The sequence below is a fragment of the Triticum aestivum genome, chromosome 2D (assembly GCF_018294505.1).
Source record: "Triticum aestivum cultivar Chinese Spring chromosome 2D, IWGSC CS RefSeq v2.1, whole genome shotgun sequence".
In the NCBI taxonomy this organism is placed as follows: domain Eukaryota; kingdom Viridiplantae; phylum Streptophyta; class Magnoliopsida; order Poales; family Poaceae; genus Triticum; species Triticum aestivum.
The window spans coordinates 405,573,346-405,589,311 of record NC_057799.1 but is presented as its reverse complement, the minus strand read 5'-3'; the positions used below and the strand labels follow the sequence as shown (position 1 = coordinate 405,589,311).

The 15,966-nt window shown below is 47.3% G+C and overlaps 1 protein-coding gene across 1 annotated transcript; it reads left to right on the top strand.

Moving 5' to 3' along the window:
* Window positions 1–12,110: 12,110 nt before the first annotated feature.
* LOC123053432 (glutamate decarboxylase) lies at window positions 12,111–14,912 on the top strand. The gene is made up of 6 exons (XM_044476914.1): window positions 12,111–12,655; window positions 12,780–12,980; window positions 13,101–13,315; window positions 13,418–13,671; window positions 13,773–13,825; window positions 14,193–14,912. Exons 1-6 carry the CDS (start codon window positions 12,362–12,364, stop codon window positions 14,634–14,636), a joined length of 1,461 nt encoding a protein of 486 aa, XP_044332849.1. The 5' UTR covers window positions 12,111–12,361; the 3' UTR covers window positions 14,637–14,912.
* Window positions 14,913–15,966: the final 1,054 nt, after the last annotated feature.

Here is a 15,966-nt window from a genome sequence, read left to right as displayed (position 1 = left end):
TAGTGAAACCTATGGCCCCCGGGTCTATTCTCCATCATATTAATCTCCCGTCAACAAGCTATTTCTTTCGCCATTTATTTTGCAATCTTTACTTTTAATCTTTATCATAAAAATACCAAAAATATTATCTTATCATCTCTATCAGATCTCACTTTTGCAAGTGGCCGTGAAGGGATTGACAACCCCTTTATCGCGTTGGTTGCAAGGTTCTTATTTGTTTGTGTAGGTACAAGGGACTTGAGCGTGGCCTCGTACTGGATTGATACCTTGGTTCTCAAAAACTGAGGGAAATACTTACGCTACTTTGCTGCATCACCCTTTCCTCTTCAAGGGAAAACCAACGCAGTGCTCAAGAGGTAACAGGCACCAAATTCCACGAACTAGCGTTTCTCCAGCAAATACTAATTCTAGGAAATCATTGGTCTTCGACCTCCACTCAGGGGTCATACCCTCCATGCTGGGATGTCCGGTGTACATCCACTCACGTTCTTCCATCCTCTGATATAAAGTGAAACACACACATAATTTTTTTATGTAACAAGTGCTTCCATCAAGTTTTACGACATGCACTGAGCTATGTAATAGGTAAAGATAGGTCCTAATCCCACCCGAGAATGTGTAGGCTGGGTCCGCTTCCATGCCGTACTCCGACCCGAGACAAAATTTCGGCAGCACCTCCCCGCCGTTCTCCAAATACACGTCTCAGCAATAAGCCAAGAGGATGTGTATCTAGAGAACAACAAGGAGACACTGTCGAAATTTTGTCTTGGATCTAAGTACATCATGAAAACGACCCGCCTACACATCCTCGGGTTGTCCATGGAAAACGTGGACAATTCGAAAGAGTTGAGGTTATAAATATGCAAAGACTTGCATATTTATAGATACAACCCTTCCGAACGGGAGACACTAGGTTACACGACTATTTAGGTGATCTACAAATAATGAAAACCTACACATGAACGGGAAGAGATTACCCTTGAAGCGTGCAACGTAATTCACTCTCTCTATTGTCAAATAGATGCATGTCCTGCATGAAAGAATGAAGTTGTGTCAATCATATGTCAAACACACAAACATCAATAACACTCACTCACACACACCCCCACACAAACACACTCACATATCCATACACACAAATCACACATTCACTCACACATGCACACACACACATCAATAGCACCCCTCTCCCACACACACACTCACATACACCATTCATTATATATGCGCATACACACCTAAATATAAAAAACCAACGGTGGAGCTCAGTGGCCGTGGCCATGGCGGTGAGGGGCGGCGACTATGGTGGACCTTGGCAGACGGGGCGGACGGGGTGGCGGCGGACAGGGTGGCGGTGGACGAGCTTGGTGGAGGTGGCGGTGGGGGGCTCGATGGAGGTGGAGGGGTTGGGGGAGGCACTCCCGGTGGCGGCGGCAGCAGAGCAAGCCGGATGGGGCGGTGGCGCTGAGGGGCGGCGGCGGACAGAGGGGGCAGGGGCGAGAGAAACAGAGAGAAGACAGGAGTGAGCGCGCGCGAGGGGGAAATTTTGCATAAGTCCCCGCGGGAAACATTTCTGAGAGCCAAATTTTAGCGACACTCGGTAAAAGTCTTAACCTAGATCTCGGGGGCTTTTCCGAGAGCCGCACTGACAGTGGTTACCGAGGGTCGGCCACCCGCACTCGGTAATGGCCACATTTTCCGAGAGCAACTCTCGGTAAAGCATCTAACCTAGATCTTTTTCCTTCGTGTGCATTCTCGATAATATGTATTATACTTTTTGTTGTTGTTTTCTTCCATGCTTGACAAACAACCATAGCACATCATAATTACCGTCTTGTGTTTTCCTTTTTAGATGGGCCTCGCCCGGTTCTAGAGACCGGCACCCCTCCGGTGGCCCTGACGGTCTAGGGCGTTGATCGGCACCGAGAGGGTGTAGTCCATGGTGAATAACTGCTTCTCTGTGTTAGTTCATGTCATCGCGAGATGACAGACCAAGTCTAGGCTCGTTCTGTCACGGGATCACCCACTGAAGACTCTGTCTCGGGGATGAACGCAGCCGGTCCTCGACGTTCCCGCCCCATGTGTGTGGTTTGTGAGGCACGTGCCACATCAAGGACGTGCATTGCTTATTCAAATAGGACACCACCCTTGCATGCATATGCATGGGCCACACGCATGTCGGGGTGCCCTCCCTCCCCCTCGGGCGGTCTCTATATCGAGCACCCATCCGGTGGCCCCGGCGGTCTAGGGCGTTGATCGGCAACGAGAGGGTGTAGTCCATGGTGAATAACTGCTTCTCTGTGTTAGTGCATGTCATCGCGAGATGACAGACCAAGTCTAGGCCCGTTCTTCGAGATAGTCTATGGGTATCGAGAGGGAATGTGTCCGGTTTCTGCAAGAAGTGTAGGTCTTGTTGCTCCGTTGGCCTCGAAACTTCTTGTGCTCTCAAAGGAGGCCATCACATGTATATGCATGGGATATTCGGTGGCCCCTGCGGTCTAGGAAGTTGACCGGCACCGAGAGAGCGGGTAGGCCACGGTCAATAACTGCTTCTTCTCATGTTTATTACTTTACACCCTTTAAAGTTCTCTCTTAGTGCCGGTCTAGAAACTTGACCGGCACCGAGAGAGGGGGTAGGCCACGGTCAACAACGGCTTCTTCTCATGTTTTTTACTTTACACTCTTTAAAGTTCTCTCTCGGTGCCGTTCTAGGAAGTTGACCGGCACCGAGAGAGGGGGTAGGCCACGGTCAACAACTGCCTCTTCTCATGTTTTTTACTTTACACTCTTTAAAGTTCTCTCTCGGTGCCGGTCTAGGAAGTTGACCGGCACCGAGAGAGGGGGTAGGCCACGGTCAACAACTGCTTCTTCTCATGTTTTTTACTTTACACTCTTTAAAGTTGAGTTTTGAACAAATCTAACCCAAAAAGCATATATATATATATATATATCTATGAGTGCATCAAAAGTCTTTTATCGAAAAAATTCATCAAAAGTCATGGAATTTTTAAACTTTGGTCGTAAAAACATATGAAATATGACATACAAAACAGATAGTGCCAAACAAAAACACAAAGAGAAGGAAAAAATAGAGCAGTGGTTACCGAGGGTCGACTATCGGCTCTCGGTAATGGCCACTTTTTCCCAGAGACACTCTCGGTAAAGCATCTAACCTAGATCTCTTTCCTTCTTGTGCATTCTCGATAATATGTATTATACTTTTGTTGTTGTTGTTTTCTTACATGCTTGGCAAACAACCTTAGCACATCATAATTACTGTCTTGTGTTTTCTTTTTCAGATGGGCCTCACCCGGTTCTAGAGACCGGCACCCCTCCGTGGCCCCGACGGTCTAGGGCGTTGTTCGGCACCTAGAGGGGGTAGGCCACGGGGAATAACTGCTTATTCGTGTTAGTGCATGTCATCGCGAGATGATAGACCAAGTCTAGGCTCGTTCTGTCACGGGATCACCCACCGAAGACTTTGTCTCGGGGACGAATGCAGCCGGTCCTCGACGTTCCCGCACGTGTGTGTGGTTTGTGAGGCACGTGCCATGTCAAGGAGGTGCGTTGCTTATTCAAATATCACACCACCCCTGCATGCATATGCATAGGCCACACGCATGTAGAGGGTGCCCTCCCCCCCTCGGGCGGTCTCTAGATCGAGCAACCATCCGGTGGCCCCGGCGGTCTAGGGCGTTGTTCGGTACCGAGAGGGTGTAGGCCACGGTGAATAACTGCTTCTTCGTGTTAGTGCATGTCATCGCGAGATGACAGACCAAGTCTAGGCCCGTTCTGTCACGGGATCACCCACCGAAGACTTTGTCTCGCGGACGAACGCAGCACCACCCCTGCATGCATATGCATGGGCCACACGCATGTAGGGGTGCCCCCCCTGCGCTCGGGCGGTCTCTAGATTGAGCACCCATCCGGTAGCCCCGGCGGTCTAGGGCATTGATCGCCACCGAGAGGGTGTAGTCCATGGTGAATAACTGCTTCTCCGTGTTAGTGCATGTCATCGCGAGATGACAGACCAAGTATAGGCCCGTTCTTCGAGATAGTTTATGGGTATCGAGAGGGAATGTGTCCAGTTTGTTCAGGAAGTGCGGGTCATGTTGCTCCGTTGGCCTTGAAACTTCTTGTGCTCTCAAAGGAGGCCATCGCATGTATATGCATGGGCTATCCGGTGGCCCCTGCGGTCTAGGAAGTTGACCGGCACCGAGAGAGGGGGTAGGCCACGGTCAACAACTACTTCTTCTCATGTTTATTACTTTGCACTCTTTAAAGTTCTCTCTCGGTGCCGGTCTAGAAAGTTGACCGGCACCGAGAGAGGGGGTAGGCCACGGTCAACAAATGCTTCTTCTCATGTTTTTTACTTTACACTTTTTAAAGTTCTCTCTCGGTGCCGTTCTAGGAAGTTGACCGGCACCGAGAGAGGGGGTAGGCCATGGTCAACAACTGCTTCTTCTCATGTTTTTTACTTTACACTCTTTAAAGTTCTCTCTCGGTGCCGGTCTAGGAAGTTGACCGGCACCGAGAGAAGGGGTAGGCCACGGTCAACAACTGCTTCTTCTCATGTTTTTTATTTACACTCTTTAAAGTTGAGTTTTGAACAAATCTAACCCAAAAAGCATATATATATATATATCGAGAGGGAATGTGTCCGGTTGTGTAGGAAGTGCGGGTCCTGTTGCTCCGTTGGCCTCGAAACTTCTTGTGCTCTCAAAGGAGGCCATCACATGTATATGCATGGGCTATCCGGTGGCCCCTGCGGTCTAGGAAGTTGATCGGCACCGAGAGAGGGGGTAGGCCGTGGTCAACAACTGCTTCTTCTCATGTTTATTACTTTATACTCTTTAAAGTTCTCTCTCGGTGCCGGTCTAGAAAGTTGACCGGCACCAAGAGAGGGGGTAGGCCATGGTCAACAACTGCTTCTTCTCATGTTTTTTCCTTTACACTCTTTAAATTTCTCTCTCGGTGCCGTTCTAGGAAGTTGACCGGCACCGAGAGAGGGGGTAGGCCACGGTCAACAACTGCCTCTTCTCATGTTTTTTTTACTTTACACTCTTTAAAGTTCTCTCTCGGTGTCGGTCTAGGGAATTGGCCGGCAATGAGAGAGGGGGTAGGCCACGGTCAACAACTGCTTCTTCTTATGTTTTTTACTTTACACTCTTTAAAGTTGAGTTTTGAACAAATCTAACCCAAAAAGCATATATATATATATATATATATATATATCTATGAGTGCATCAAAAGTCTTTTATCGAAAAAATTCATCAAAAGTCATGGAATTTTCAAACTTTGGTCGTAAAACATATGAAATATGAGATACAAAAAAGATAGTGCCAAACAAAAACACAAAGAGAAGCAAAAATAAAGCAGTGGTTACCGAGGGTCGATTATCGGCTCTCGGTAATGTCCACTTTTTCCGAGAGACCCTCTCGGTAAAGCATCTAACCTAGATCTTAACAGTTCCCCTTTCTTTCTATCTTCATTCCTCTCCTTCTCTGTTCCCTGCGCCGCCGCCGCCGCCGACGCCGAAATCGCCACCGCCACCAACTGCCGCCCTCAACCGCCACCAACTGCCGCCGCCACCCCTCCTCCACCGCTCCCAACTGCGGCCACCGCTACCCCCTCCTCCACCGCCCCAAGCTTCATGGCTGGCGCGGCGGTTCTTCGATGCGGCCCAAGGACGGCCGCCGTAGTGTGATACGTCTCCAACGTATCTATAATTTTTTATTGTTCCATGCTATATAATATTCTGTTTTGGATGTTTAATGGGCTTTATTATACACTTTTATATTATTTTTGGGACTAACCTATTAACCGGAGGCCCAGCCCAAATTGCTGTTTTTTTGCCTATTTCAGTGTTTCGAAGGAAAAGGATACCAAACGGAGTCCAAACAGAATGAAACCTTCGGGAACGTGATTTTCGGAACAAAGGTGATCCAGAGGACTTGGAGTCTACGTAAAGAAATCAACGAGGAAGGCACGAGGTAGGGGGGCGTGCCCACCTCCCCCAGGCGCGCCCTCCACCCTCGTGGGCCCCTCATTGCTCCACCGACGTACTTCTTCCTCCTATATATACCCATGTACCCTGGAAACATCAGATACGGAGGAAAAACACAATTTCCACCGCCGCAAACATCTGTACCCGTGAGATCCCATCTTGGGGCCTTTTCCGGCGCTCCGCCGGAGGGGGCATTGATCACGGAGGGCTTCTACATCAACACCATAGCCTCTCCGATGATGTGTGAGTAGTTTACCTCAGACCTTCGGGTACATAGTTATTAGCTAGATGGCTTCTTCTCTCTCTTGGGATCTCAATACAAAGTTCTCCTCGATTCTCTTGGAGATCTATTCGATGTAATCTTCTTTTGCGGTGTGTTTGTCGAGATCCGATGAATTTGGTTTATGATCAAGTTTATCTATGAACAATATTTGAATCTCCTTTGAATTCTTTTATGTATGATTGGTTATCTTTGCAAGTCTCTTCGAATTATCAGTTTGGTTTGGCCTACTAGATTGATCTTTCTTGCAATGGGAGAAGTGCTTAGCTTTGGGTTCAATCTTGCGGTGTCCTTTCCCAGTGACAGCAGGGGCAGCAAGGCACGTATTGTATTGTTGCCATCGAGGATAAAAAGATGGGGTTTATATCATATTGAATGAGTTTATCCCCTCTACATCATGTCATCTTGCTTAAAGTGTTACTCTGTTCTTATGAACTTAATACTCTAGATGCATGCTGGATAGCGGTCGATGTGTGGAGTAATAGTAGTAGATGCAGAATCATTTCGGTCTACTTGTCACGGACGTGATGCCTATATACATGATCATACCTAGATATTCTCATAACTATGCTCAATTCTATCAATTGCTCGACAGTAATTCGTTTACCCACCGTAATACTTATGCTCTTGAGAGAAGCCATTAGTGAAACCTATGGCCCCCGGGTCTATTCTCGATCACATTAATCTTCCAACACTTAGCTATTTTTATTGCCGTTTATTTTACTTTGCATCTTTATTTTTCTTTATCATAAAAATACCAAAAATATTATCTTATCATATCTATCAGATCTCACTCTCGTAAGTGACCGTGAAGGGATTGACAACCCCTTTACTCGCGTTGGTTGCGAGGTTCTTATTTGTTTGTGTAGGTGCGTGGGACTCGAGCGTGATCTTCTACTGGATTGATACCTTGGTTCTCAAAAACCGAGGGAAATATTTAGGCTACTTTACTGCATCACCCTTTCCTCTTCAAGGGAAAACCAACGCAGTGCTCAAGAGGTAGCACAGCGGAGCTCCTCCGGTAGCGCGGCAGCTGGAGATGCCCTCAGGTTAATTCAAAACCTTAGTTTGTCAAGGTGTGGCCAATCAATACTTTGGTTTCTCAAAACTGCAGCTTTTCTCTGTTTTGCCAAAACTAGCGGTTCGTTTGGTAATTGTAGTTTTACTGTAGTTTTGACCTGACTGCACCTAACTGAGCTAACCTCAAGGAACTGATCTGCCTGCCAAAATTGCCGCTCAATGCATGCAGCCATGCCTTGCACACATGTCCTCTCGGCCTCTCCAGGATGCTAGGTGCTGTAGCAGTCTACAGAGTATAACTACCTCCTGTATTGACAAGCAACCATGCCATACCATACGATCATGTAACCTAAATGCCTAGTCATCAGTTAGACTACTACGACGACGGCTGGAAGAACATACTCACAAACCAGCGAAATGCAAGCTAATCACCTATCCTTAAATGCCTAGTAATCAGATTAATGATCAGGAGAGAGTTTGCACCTCGTTTAATAGATAATAAACAGAGGAGGAGTGGGAGGCCTTCGATTTCTCTCGGCTCAGTTTAGAAAAAAAAGTGGTCGGGACCTCTTTTTTAGATACTACAAAAATACCATAGTATAAGAGATACCATGGTATCTTAAAGTGCAGTATTTATTTCATCCAAACACCCCAAAGTATTTGATACCAAGGTTATTTCAGAAACCACAGTATTTTGTAAAAACTGCAAAAATACTTTGCATCCAAACGCACCCTCAAATTCTCAAAACCAATATCTTAGATCGCTGTGGGGCAGAGCCTTGTCTCTGTTCTTGAAGACCTGGGATCTCCTAGAGCTCTCCTAGCGTGATTAAAAGTAGTAGAGGAAGATGGTCCTGTTTAGTTGCCATTCATCTCGGTGTACTGCGCTTGTCTTGTGGTGGTCAGCCTGAGTGTGCTTTTGCTGCCATTCTGTGGTTTTAGTTGTTTTTAGCTTTAACTGTTAGCTGCTAGTCTCCTTTCTTCGACCATCCTTGTACTATGCACAAATGTATCTGACCTGATTGCGGGCTTCTTTCTAAGTAATGGAGCCGGGGAGCTCCTCCCTGTTGATCTAAAAAAACAATATCTTATAGGATATTTTGCTTTGGAAGTTTGGAGTAATATACATGTAAATATATGCCAATCTTGTAACCAATGCCTAGAGTAGTATGGTTCAAAATTTGAAGAACAAACATTGTCTGATGCCTATTGAAGTGGTATGGTCAATATTCACCATATATATTTTGTTTTTCAGATTCTGATGGGAGCACTAGTAAGTACCGGAGAGTCCCGAGTGGTAGGACCGAGTCGTCCGCCTCCCGTCAGGCCACTCCCGAGGACGAGTCATCATCGGATGGCGATGTTGGAGTGGACTTAGATGAACCAGATCTGCTCGCTACCGAGTCGGGCGACATGGAGACCTCGGACGGCTCGGGGTCTACCTCGAGCAATAGTTCCAAGAGGAAGAAATCCGGGCGTGGTCCGGGGAAGGTCCCGGAACCAACTGCTGCCAGCAACCGTCCTGTCATTTGCCCGACAGGAGAGGGGTAAGCAAGCATTTCATTTGCATCATCTTTTGGATGCCACAACTTTGACACTGACATATGCTTGTCTTTTATATCATGCAGCCAGTGGACATTTATCCCGACACAACCTAAGGGGCCACGCTCGCCGAACCACGTCATCGGCTCCCTCTTGAGGAAGCACTTCCTTGGATTGTCCAAGCCGGGTGATGACGATCCGCCGTCGCCAAGTTTAACCTGGGAGCATTACCTACACAACAAGGACGAGCACAATGTCACCATGGCCACCCAGGTCATCAATGCTTTTTTTGCAAGTATCTTCGCTCCGACCACTGCATTTTTCCATATCCAAATCCTTGCTTGCGTGGATGGTGAGAAGATGCCATATGCTTTCTTGTAGGAAACATTTGCTTGCGTGGATGGTGAGCAGCAGAAGGTGATACATCTCCAACGTATCTATAATTTTTGATTGTTTCATGCTATTATATTATCTGTTTTGGATGTTTAATGGGCTTTATTATACACTTTTATATTATTTTTAGGATTAACCTACTAACCAAAGGCCCAGTGCAAATTGCTGTTTTTTTGCCTATTTCAGTGTTTCGCAGAAAAGGAATATCAAACGGAATCCAAACGGAATGAAACCTTCGGGAGAGTTATTTTTGGAACAAACGTGATCCAGGAGACTTGGAGTGGACGTCAAGGAAGCAACGAGGCGGCCACGAAGATTACTCGTGGCCGCCTCGTTGCTTCCTTGACGTCCACTCCAACTCTCCTGGATTGCGTTTGTTCCAAAAACGATCCTCACGAAGGTTTCATTCCATTTGGATTCCGTTTGATATTCCTTTTTCTACGAAACATTGAAATAGGCAAAAAAACAGCAATTTGTACTGGGCCTTTGGTTAGTAGGTTAGTCCCAAAAATAATATAAAAGTGCATAATAAAGCCCATTAAACATCCAAAACAGATAATATAATAGCATGGAACAATAAAAAATTATAGATACGTTGGAGACGTATCAGTGGGGGACCTTCAAAGAGGTCTTCCAGGAGGTGCACGGGCAGGAAGCCGAACCTACGTCCAAGCCCCTTGATCCTGAGCTTCTCATCATTGCTGGCCAGGGGAAGGGCCATGGCCGGCACCTCCTTTGCAACGGGGCGATCGCCACCTCCTCGCATCGCAAGCTGCACGAGATACGCGCGTCGAGCACCAGCTCAACTCCGTCCATACGGAGTCGCCCAACCGCCGCATCATGTGAGATAGCGTGTCTCAAGGTTAGCATCCTAACCTTTCATTTATGTCCATGCCTCGAAATGGCACCGTTCCAACCTATATGAGCCTAATGCCATGTTACAGGATTTAATGGCGCAGCGGGCTGTTGAAGAGGAGCAAAGGCGGAAGGCTGAGCAGGAGTCCAGAGAAAAGGAACGGGCAGACACTAACAATAGGTTGAGCTGCTTGAGGATCAACTACAGGTAGAACATTATCTAAACTAGAGTAGAAGATTCATTACATAGGAACGAACCACCCTGACATGACTCTACTCTTATAGGTTCTTATGCAATCTCGAAGCAGTGCAAGTGATGCCCCTCCTCCTCCTTCGGAATGTTAACCCGATGGCCTCTCCTCCTCAAGATGATCTATATATGAACAAGTGTACTTCTATTGTGACGTGCACGTGTTTTGCAAGTAGTGACAATATGTATGAATTTGCGACTTGTGTGTGACGTCTACTAGGATAATACATTCGACTTGTGTGTGACAATATGTGGACTATCCCTAATTATGCATATATATGTGGACTAGATCAAATTATGCCTATATATGTGTGGACTACTCCAAATTGCACTGTAGTTGTTTTTATCTGCAGAGATCAGAAAAGAAATAGCTTAACAGCAGAATGGATGGGAAAGATTTCCGAGAGCAACACTCAGAAAACGATATACTACCGAGAGCACCTCTCGGAAACCTGGTCGTCTCGAAGACACTACTGTTGTGCCACACCTTTTCCGAGAGCAGCTCTCGGAAAAGAAGGCGAGCACTGCCGAGACAAGCTCTCGGCAAAGATATGTAAACTGTCAGCTGCCATGTGGGCCACGCTGTCCTACTGGTCAGGAGGATGCCGAGAGCTGCTCTCGGCAAAGATATCGTCTTTTTTTCAAAAATATTTAGCAAGTTATTTGAAACTTTTACTGATAAATGTGATCAGTGGGACCACATGTCAGTTAGAAAGAACACAAAAAAAAAGGATGTGGCATATACTTTGCCGAGTGTCGTATGGCGGCTCTCCGTAATGTACGCAGTAACTGACGGAGCCGTCTGTTGCGGACGGGCATGCCACGTGACTCCTTTTTGCCGTGAGCGACTCTCGGCGTCTGCAGGGTTTGCCGTGCGGTGCCTCTTTGCCGTGAGGCAGTGACGGCAAAGAAGACAGTTTGCCGTGAAGCTGGGTTTGCCGAGAGTGACACTCGGCAAATTTTTCTTTGCCGAGTGTCCGTGTTTTGGCACTTGATGAAGAGCATGACACCCGGTGTACGTGAAAATTTTAGTAGTGCCTGGATTCGAGGCCTCACAATTGTTCTTCAGTCTAGATGAAAATGTCACAGTTACTAGTGCATGTTTGTCGAGTTGTGTATTGGATATTAAGTGTAAAAACCTGGCCAAATTTTAGCATTCCAACTTTGATCAGCAGGTAGCAAGAAAATCAGTATGTGTGTATGTTTCTCTTGAAATTCCAGCGCATACATTTCCTTGTAAGATTCATAATAGCAGACATGATAATATACAAGGTTGGAAAAAGGGATGGGCGAAAACGAGGCGGTTGACCTTCGCCTAGCGCTTAGGTGGTGCATCAGCGCCCTAGCTGGATGTACAATTTTGACTATCAGTTTGTATTTGGAATTTTATATGTGTATCGGTATCGATTTAAAGAATATACATGAGTAAGCTACTAGTTATTGCAACTGGAAGGTGGCCAGTTTGGTCTGTTGGTGCAACATGACATGATTTCACGTTTGGAGTGGACAATTTTTTGCTTGCATGCCTAGAGTTTCGCTCATGTCTTACACGAGGTCGTTTGGTCATTGCCTAGTGCCTAAGCATGACTAAGCGCCTCCGGCATTGCATTTTCCATCAGAGATGATATATAGCCGTAATTCAGAACGCAAAAGACAAAACAAAAACAGTATTCGAAACACAGAAGCAACAGGGACACAGCTACGAGCACAGCAGATCGGGCGAGAGAAGCTAGAAAAGGAATGCACCCGAGTCCAGCGGCGGAAGCCGTGCAGGAGGCTGGACGTGCGAGCGGATGGCGTGGAAGCCCCATCCCCCAAGAACCGTGCCGCCTCCACCACGTCGCGCCCATGCGCACCCTCCTCTCTTATAGAGCAAGAGCCACCATTAATTAGTCGCAACTCGATCTGCTGCGTCGACCTGCCTGTGCTGTGACACCCACTGCTCACCCTCTCTTCTCGTAGCACGACACAACAACGGCGAGCTGATCCAGCCAGCCACCGGCCGCCGTGGCAAATGGCGTTGTCCAGGGCGCAGACGAACTCCGGCGAGTCGCTCATCTCCTCCACCTTCGCGTCGCGCTACGTGCGCACCGCGCTCCCGAGGTTCAGGATACCGGAGCAGTCCATCCCCAAGGACGCGGCGTACCAGATCATCAACGACGAGCTGATGCTGGACGGGAACCCGCGTCTGAACCTCGCCTCCTTCGTCACCACCTGGATGGAGCCCGAGTGCGACAAGCTCATCCAGAATTCCGTCAACAAGAACTACGTCGACATGGACGAGTACCCCGTCACCACCGAGTTCCAGGTATCTTTCTATCATTTCTTTTTTGAGGGAAAGGTATCTATCATTTCGTTCGTCGATCCATTTGATGCAGTTTTTACGCGACTACGGCCGGCGACGTATGTTATTGTTTGTGGATTTGAAACAGAACCGGTGCGTCAACATGATCGCGCATCTCTTCAACGCGCCCATCGGGGAGGACGAGACGGCCGTCGGGGTGGGCACCGTCGGCTCCTCGGAGGCCATCATGCTGGCCGGGCTGGCCTTCAAGAGGAAGTGGCAGAACAAGATGAAGGCCGAGGGCAAGCCCCACGACAAGCCCAACATCGTCACCGGCGCAAATGTCCAGGTAAATTACTAGTAATCGAGTACACGCGTTACTGAGACAGTGCATGCCGGCTGGATCACCGGCAGGATTCAAAGTCAATCAACGGATCCATTCCAATCACTGGATGTCTTGGTTTTGTAGGTGTGTTGGGAGAAATTCGCGCGCTACTTCGAGGTTGAGCTCAAGGAGGTGAAGCTCAGGGAAGGGTACTACGTCATGGACCCCGCGAAGGCCGTAGAGTTGGTCGACGAGAACACCATCTGCGTCGCCGCCATCCTCGGCTCCACACTCAACGGCGAGTTCGAGGACGTCAAGATGCTCAACGACCTCCTCGTCGCCAAGAATGCAGAGACAGGGTACGCGTTAATCTTATGCCAAAAACTGGAACCGGCCGGGATGCATGTGAATGATAGAGATTTCATTGATCGATCGGTTGGTTTGGTTGATCCGTTGATCAGGTGGGACACGCCGATTCACGTGGACGCGGCCAGCGGCGGGTTCATCGCGCCCTTCATCTACCCGGAGCTGGAGTGGGACTTCCGGCTGCCGCTGGTGAAGAGCATCAACGTCAGCGGCCACAAGTACGGCCTCGTCTATGCCGGCGTCGGGTGGATCATTTGGAGGAACAAGGAGGACCTGCCCGACGAGCTCATCTTCCACATCAACTACCTCGGCGCCGACCAACCAACCTTCACGCTCAACTTCTCCAAAGGTACAACACCGTACGCGCCGATCAATCGGTTGGCTAGTTCTTCCACTAAGTTTTGAAGTAAGTTGATGTGTTCTTCATGTGCTGCTCCCTCTGTTGGATAGGTTCGAGCCAGATCATTGCACAGTATTATCAACTCATCCGTCTCGGATTCGAGGTAATTAACCACAATTTTTCTACATTAGTAGTAGTACGTTTTTGTTGGGGTTTTATTATGTCCAAGTGTTGCAGCATCCTTTGCCTTGTGCTTTATGCTTGTTGTTTTGTTTCTGCAAGCAACACAACAAACATGTGTTAACTCTGTGTCTGAAAGCAAAGAAACACGAGTGGCCCATGCACTTCATGCATTTCAGGTGGACGTCTAGTTTGTTAGGATCCTGCTTGTACTTTGCCATGCCATCGGCATGTTCTTTGACATTGCTAACACACCATCTCTATTTTTTCTAAAAAAAGACTTTAGGTAGCAGTCGATGAACCAATTTATGTTTGAAAAACTATTTATGTGATGCAAAAACGCAATGCAGGGCTACAAGGACATCATGCAAAATTGCCGGGACAACGCAGCGGTGCTCCGGGAGGGAGTCGAGAAGATGGGCTACTTTCACCTGGTGTCCAAGGACTCGGGCGTGCCGCTCGTGGCTTTCTCCCTCAAGGACTCGTCCAAGTACACGGTGTTCGAGGTGGTCGAGAGCCTGCGCCGTTTCGGCTGGATTGTTCCGGCATACACCATGCCCGCCGATGCCGAGCACATCGCCGTCATGCGTGTGGTCATCCGCGAGGACTTCAGCCGCGGTCTCGCCGAGCGCCTCATCACCGACCTCCACAAGGTCATGGTGGAGATGGACGCGCACGCCAAGAAGCATGGGCATCACGAGCATGTGAAGAAGACAGCACACCAAATCGAGAAGGAGGTGACCACCTACTGGCGGACCTTCGTTGCGAGGAAGAAGCACAGCCTGGTTTGCTGATTGCAGTTTTCGGGCTTAACGTGGAGGAATAATTCTTGGCCATACCGAGTTCTTCTTCGGCATATGTTGGCTCATTTCTTGTTCTTTTTTAGTAGTTTCTTCGAGTAAGTGTTCGTTTTAAGTTTAGCACTCGTTTTGTGTGCTTAGTTATGTATGTTCCCACTGAGCTGGCCTGGGCTGACCTCATATGGTGCATTCTGCCTTGGTTAGCTTGGCTACACTCTCGTTCTTTATGTTTTATGGGTTATAAACAACGCTTCTAAGTGCTCTGCGATCCGGAGTTAGGGTTTGAGGGCAAAGAACAACACCGCCGCTGAAGATTCTTCTGCCACCTCGCCTCATGTTGTTATCTTGACGCTGAGAGGTTCAGCACGGCACCGATGCAACCAATTAAAAAATAACACACCAATAAATCTATCAAGAAGAGAGCATTTGCTGTACTTCCCTGACTTGTGGTGCACCCAACTTTCCTACTCCCTTCGTCCCATAATATAAGAGCGTTTTTGACACTGGTGTAGTGTAAAAACGCTCTTATATTACGAGGGGGGGAGTAAAATATAAGCACAAGAAATAAAGAGAAAGACAAATCTAGTATCCATAGTGATAATACTAGAAGAGTTTGGCACGCTTTGTTGCATCGTTTTCTTCCTAGAGCTATGCATGAAGAAATAGTTGCTTATGAAGTTGTTTGGTTATCACTTAGTGGGTTGAATTTTATTATTCTAGGTGCACCCCGTAATTCATAATTTAAATAGTCAAAATACTAAATAGTTGACCCAATAGTGAAACGTTGAAGCATCGGCAACACACATGCCCGGAGTAATAGTACATAAAGCAAAAAATCCGTTTCATTCACTCACTTTCTCTCATCTTGTGTCTCTTATCCTCTTCTCACCACACAAAGTAGTAGCAATCATAACTTACGCTCGACGTATGCACAATCGTAGCCATGGAAGCACCCCACAATTTTTTTTTAAATCCGACGTCAGTTTTTTTAGCATGACAAATCAAACGTTTTAATGGCAACTTTAATTGGCCTGGGGATGTTAAATTTAGCTTACGAGCATGACAATTTTCGGACAAAAAATAAATAAACTGAGATGGATTTGACATGCTTGCCAACTAAATTTGTCATCCTCGGTAAACCCAAATTGCCATAAAAAATAGTTCAATTTGCCACGGTAAAAATCCGACACCAGATTTGTAACGAAGTGAAAGAACGGTAACTATGGGAGCCCTCTGTACAAAAGCAGTAGCAATCATGAAAATCCTATCTCTTTTTTCTCTCTCAAGCATGTAGTCCAACGTGGTTTTATTTTGACCGTTTATC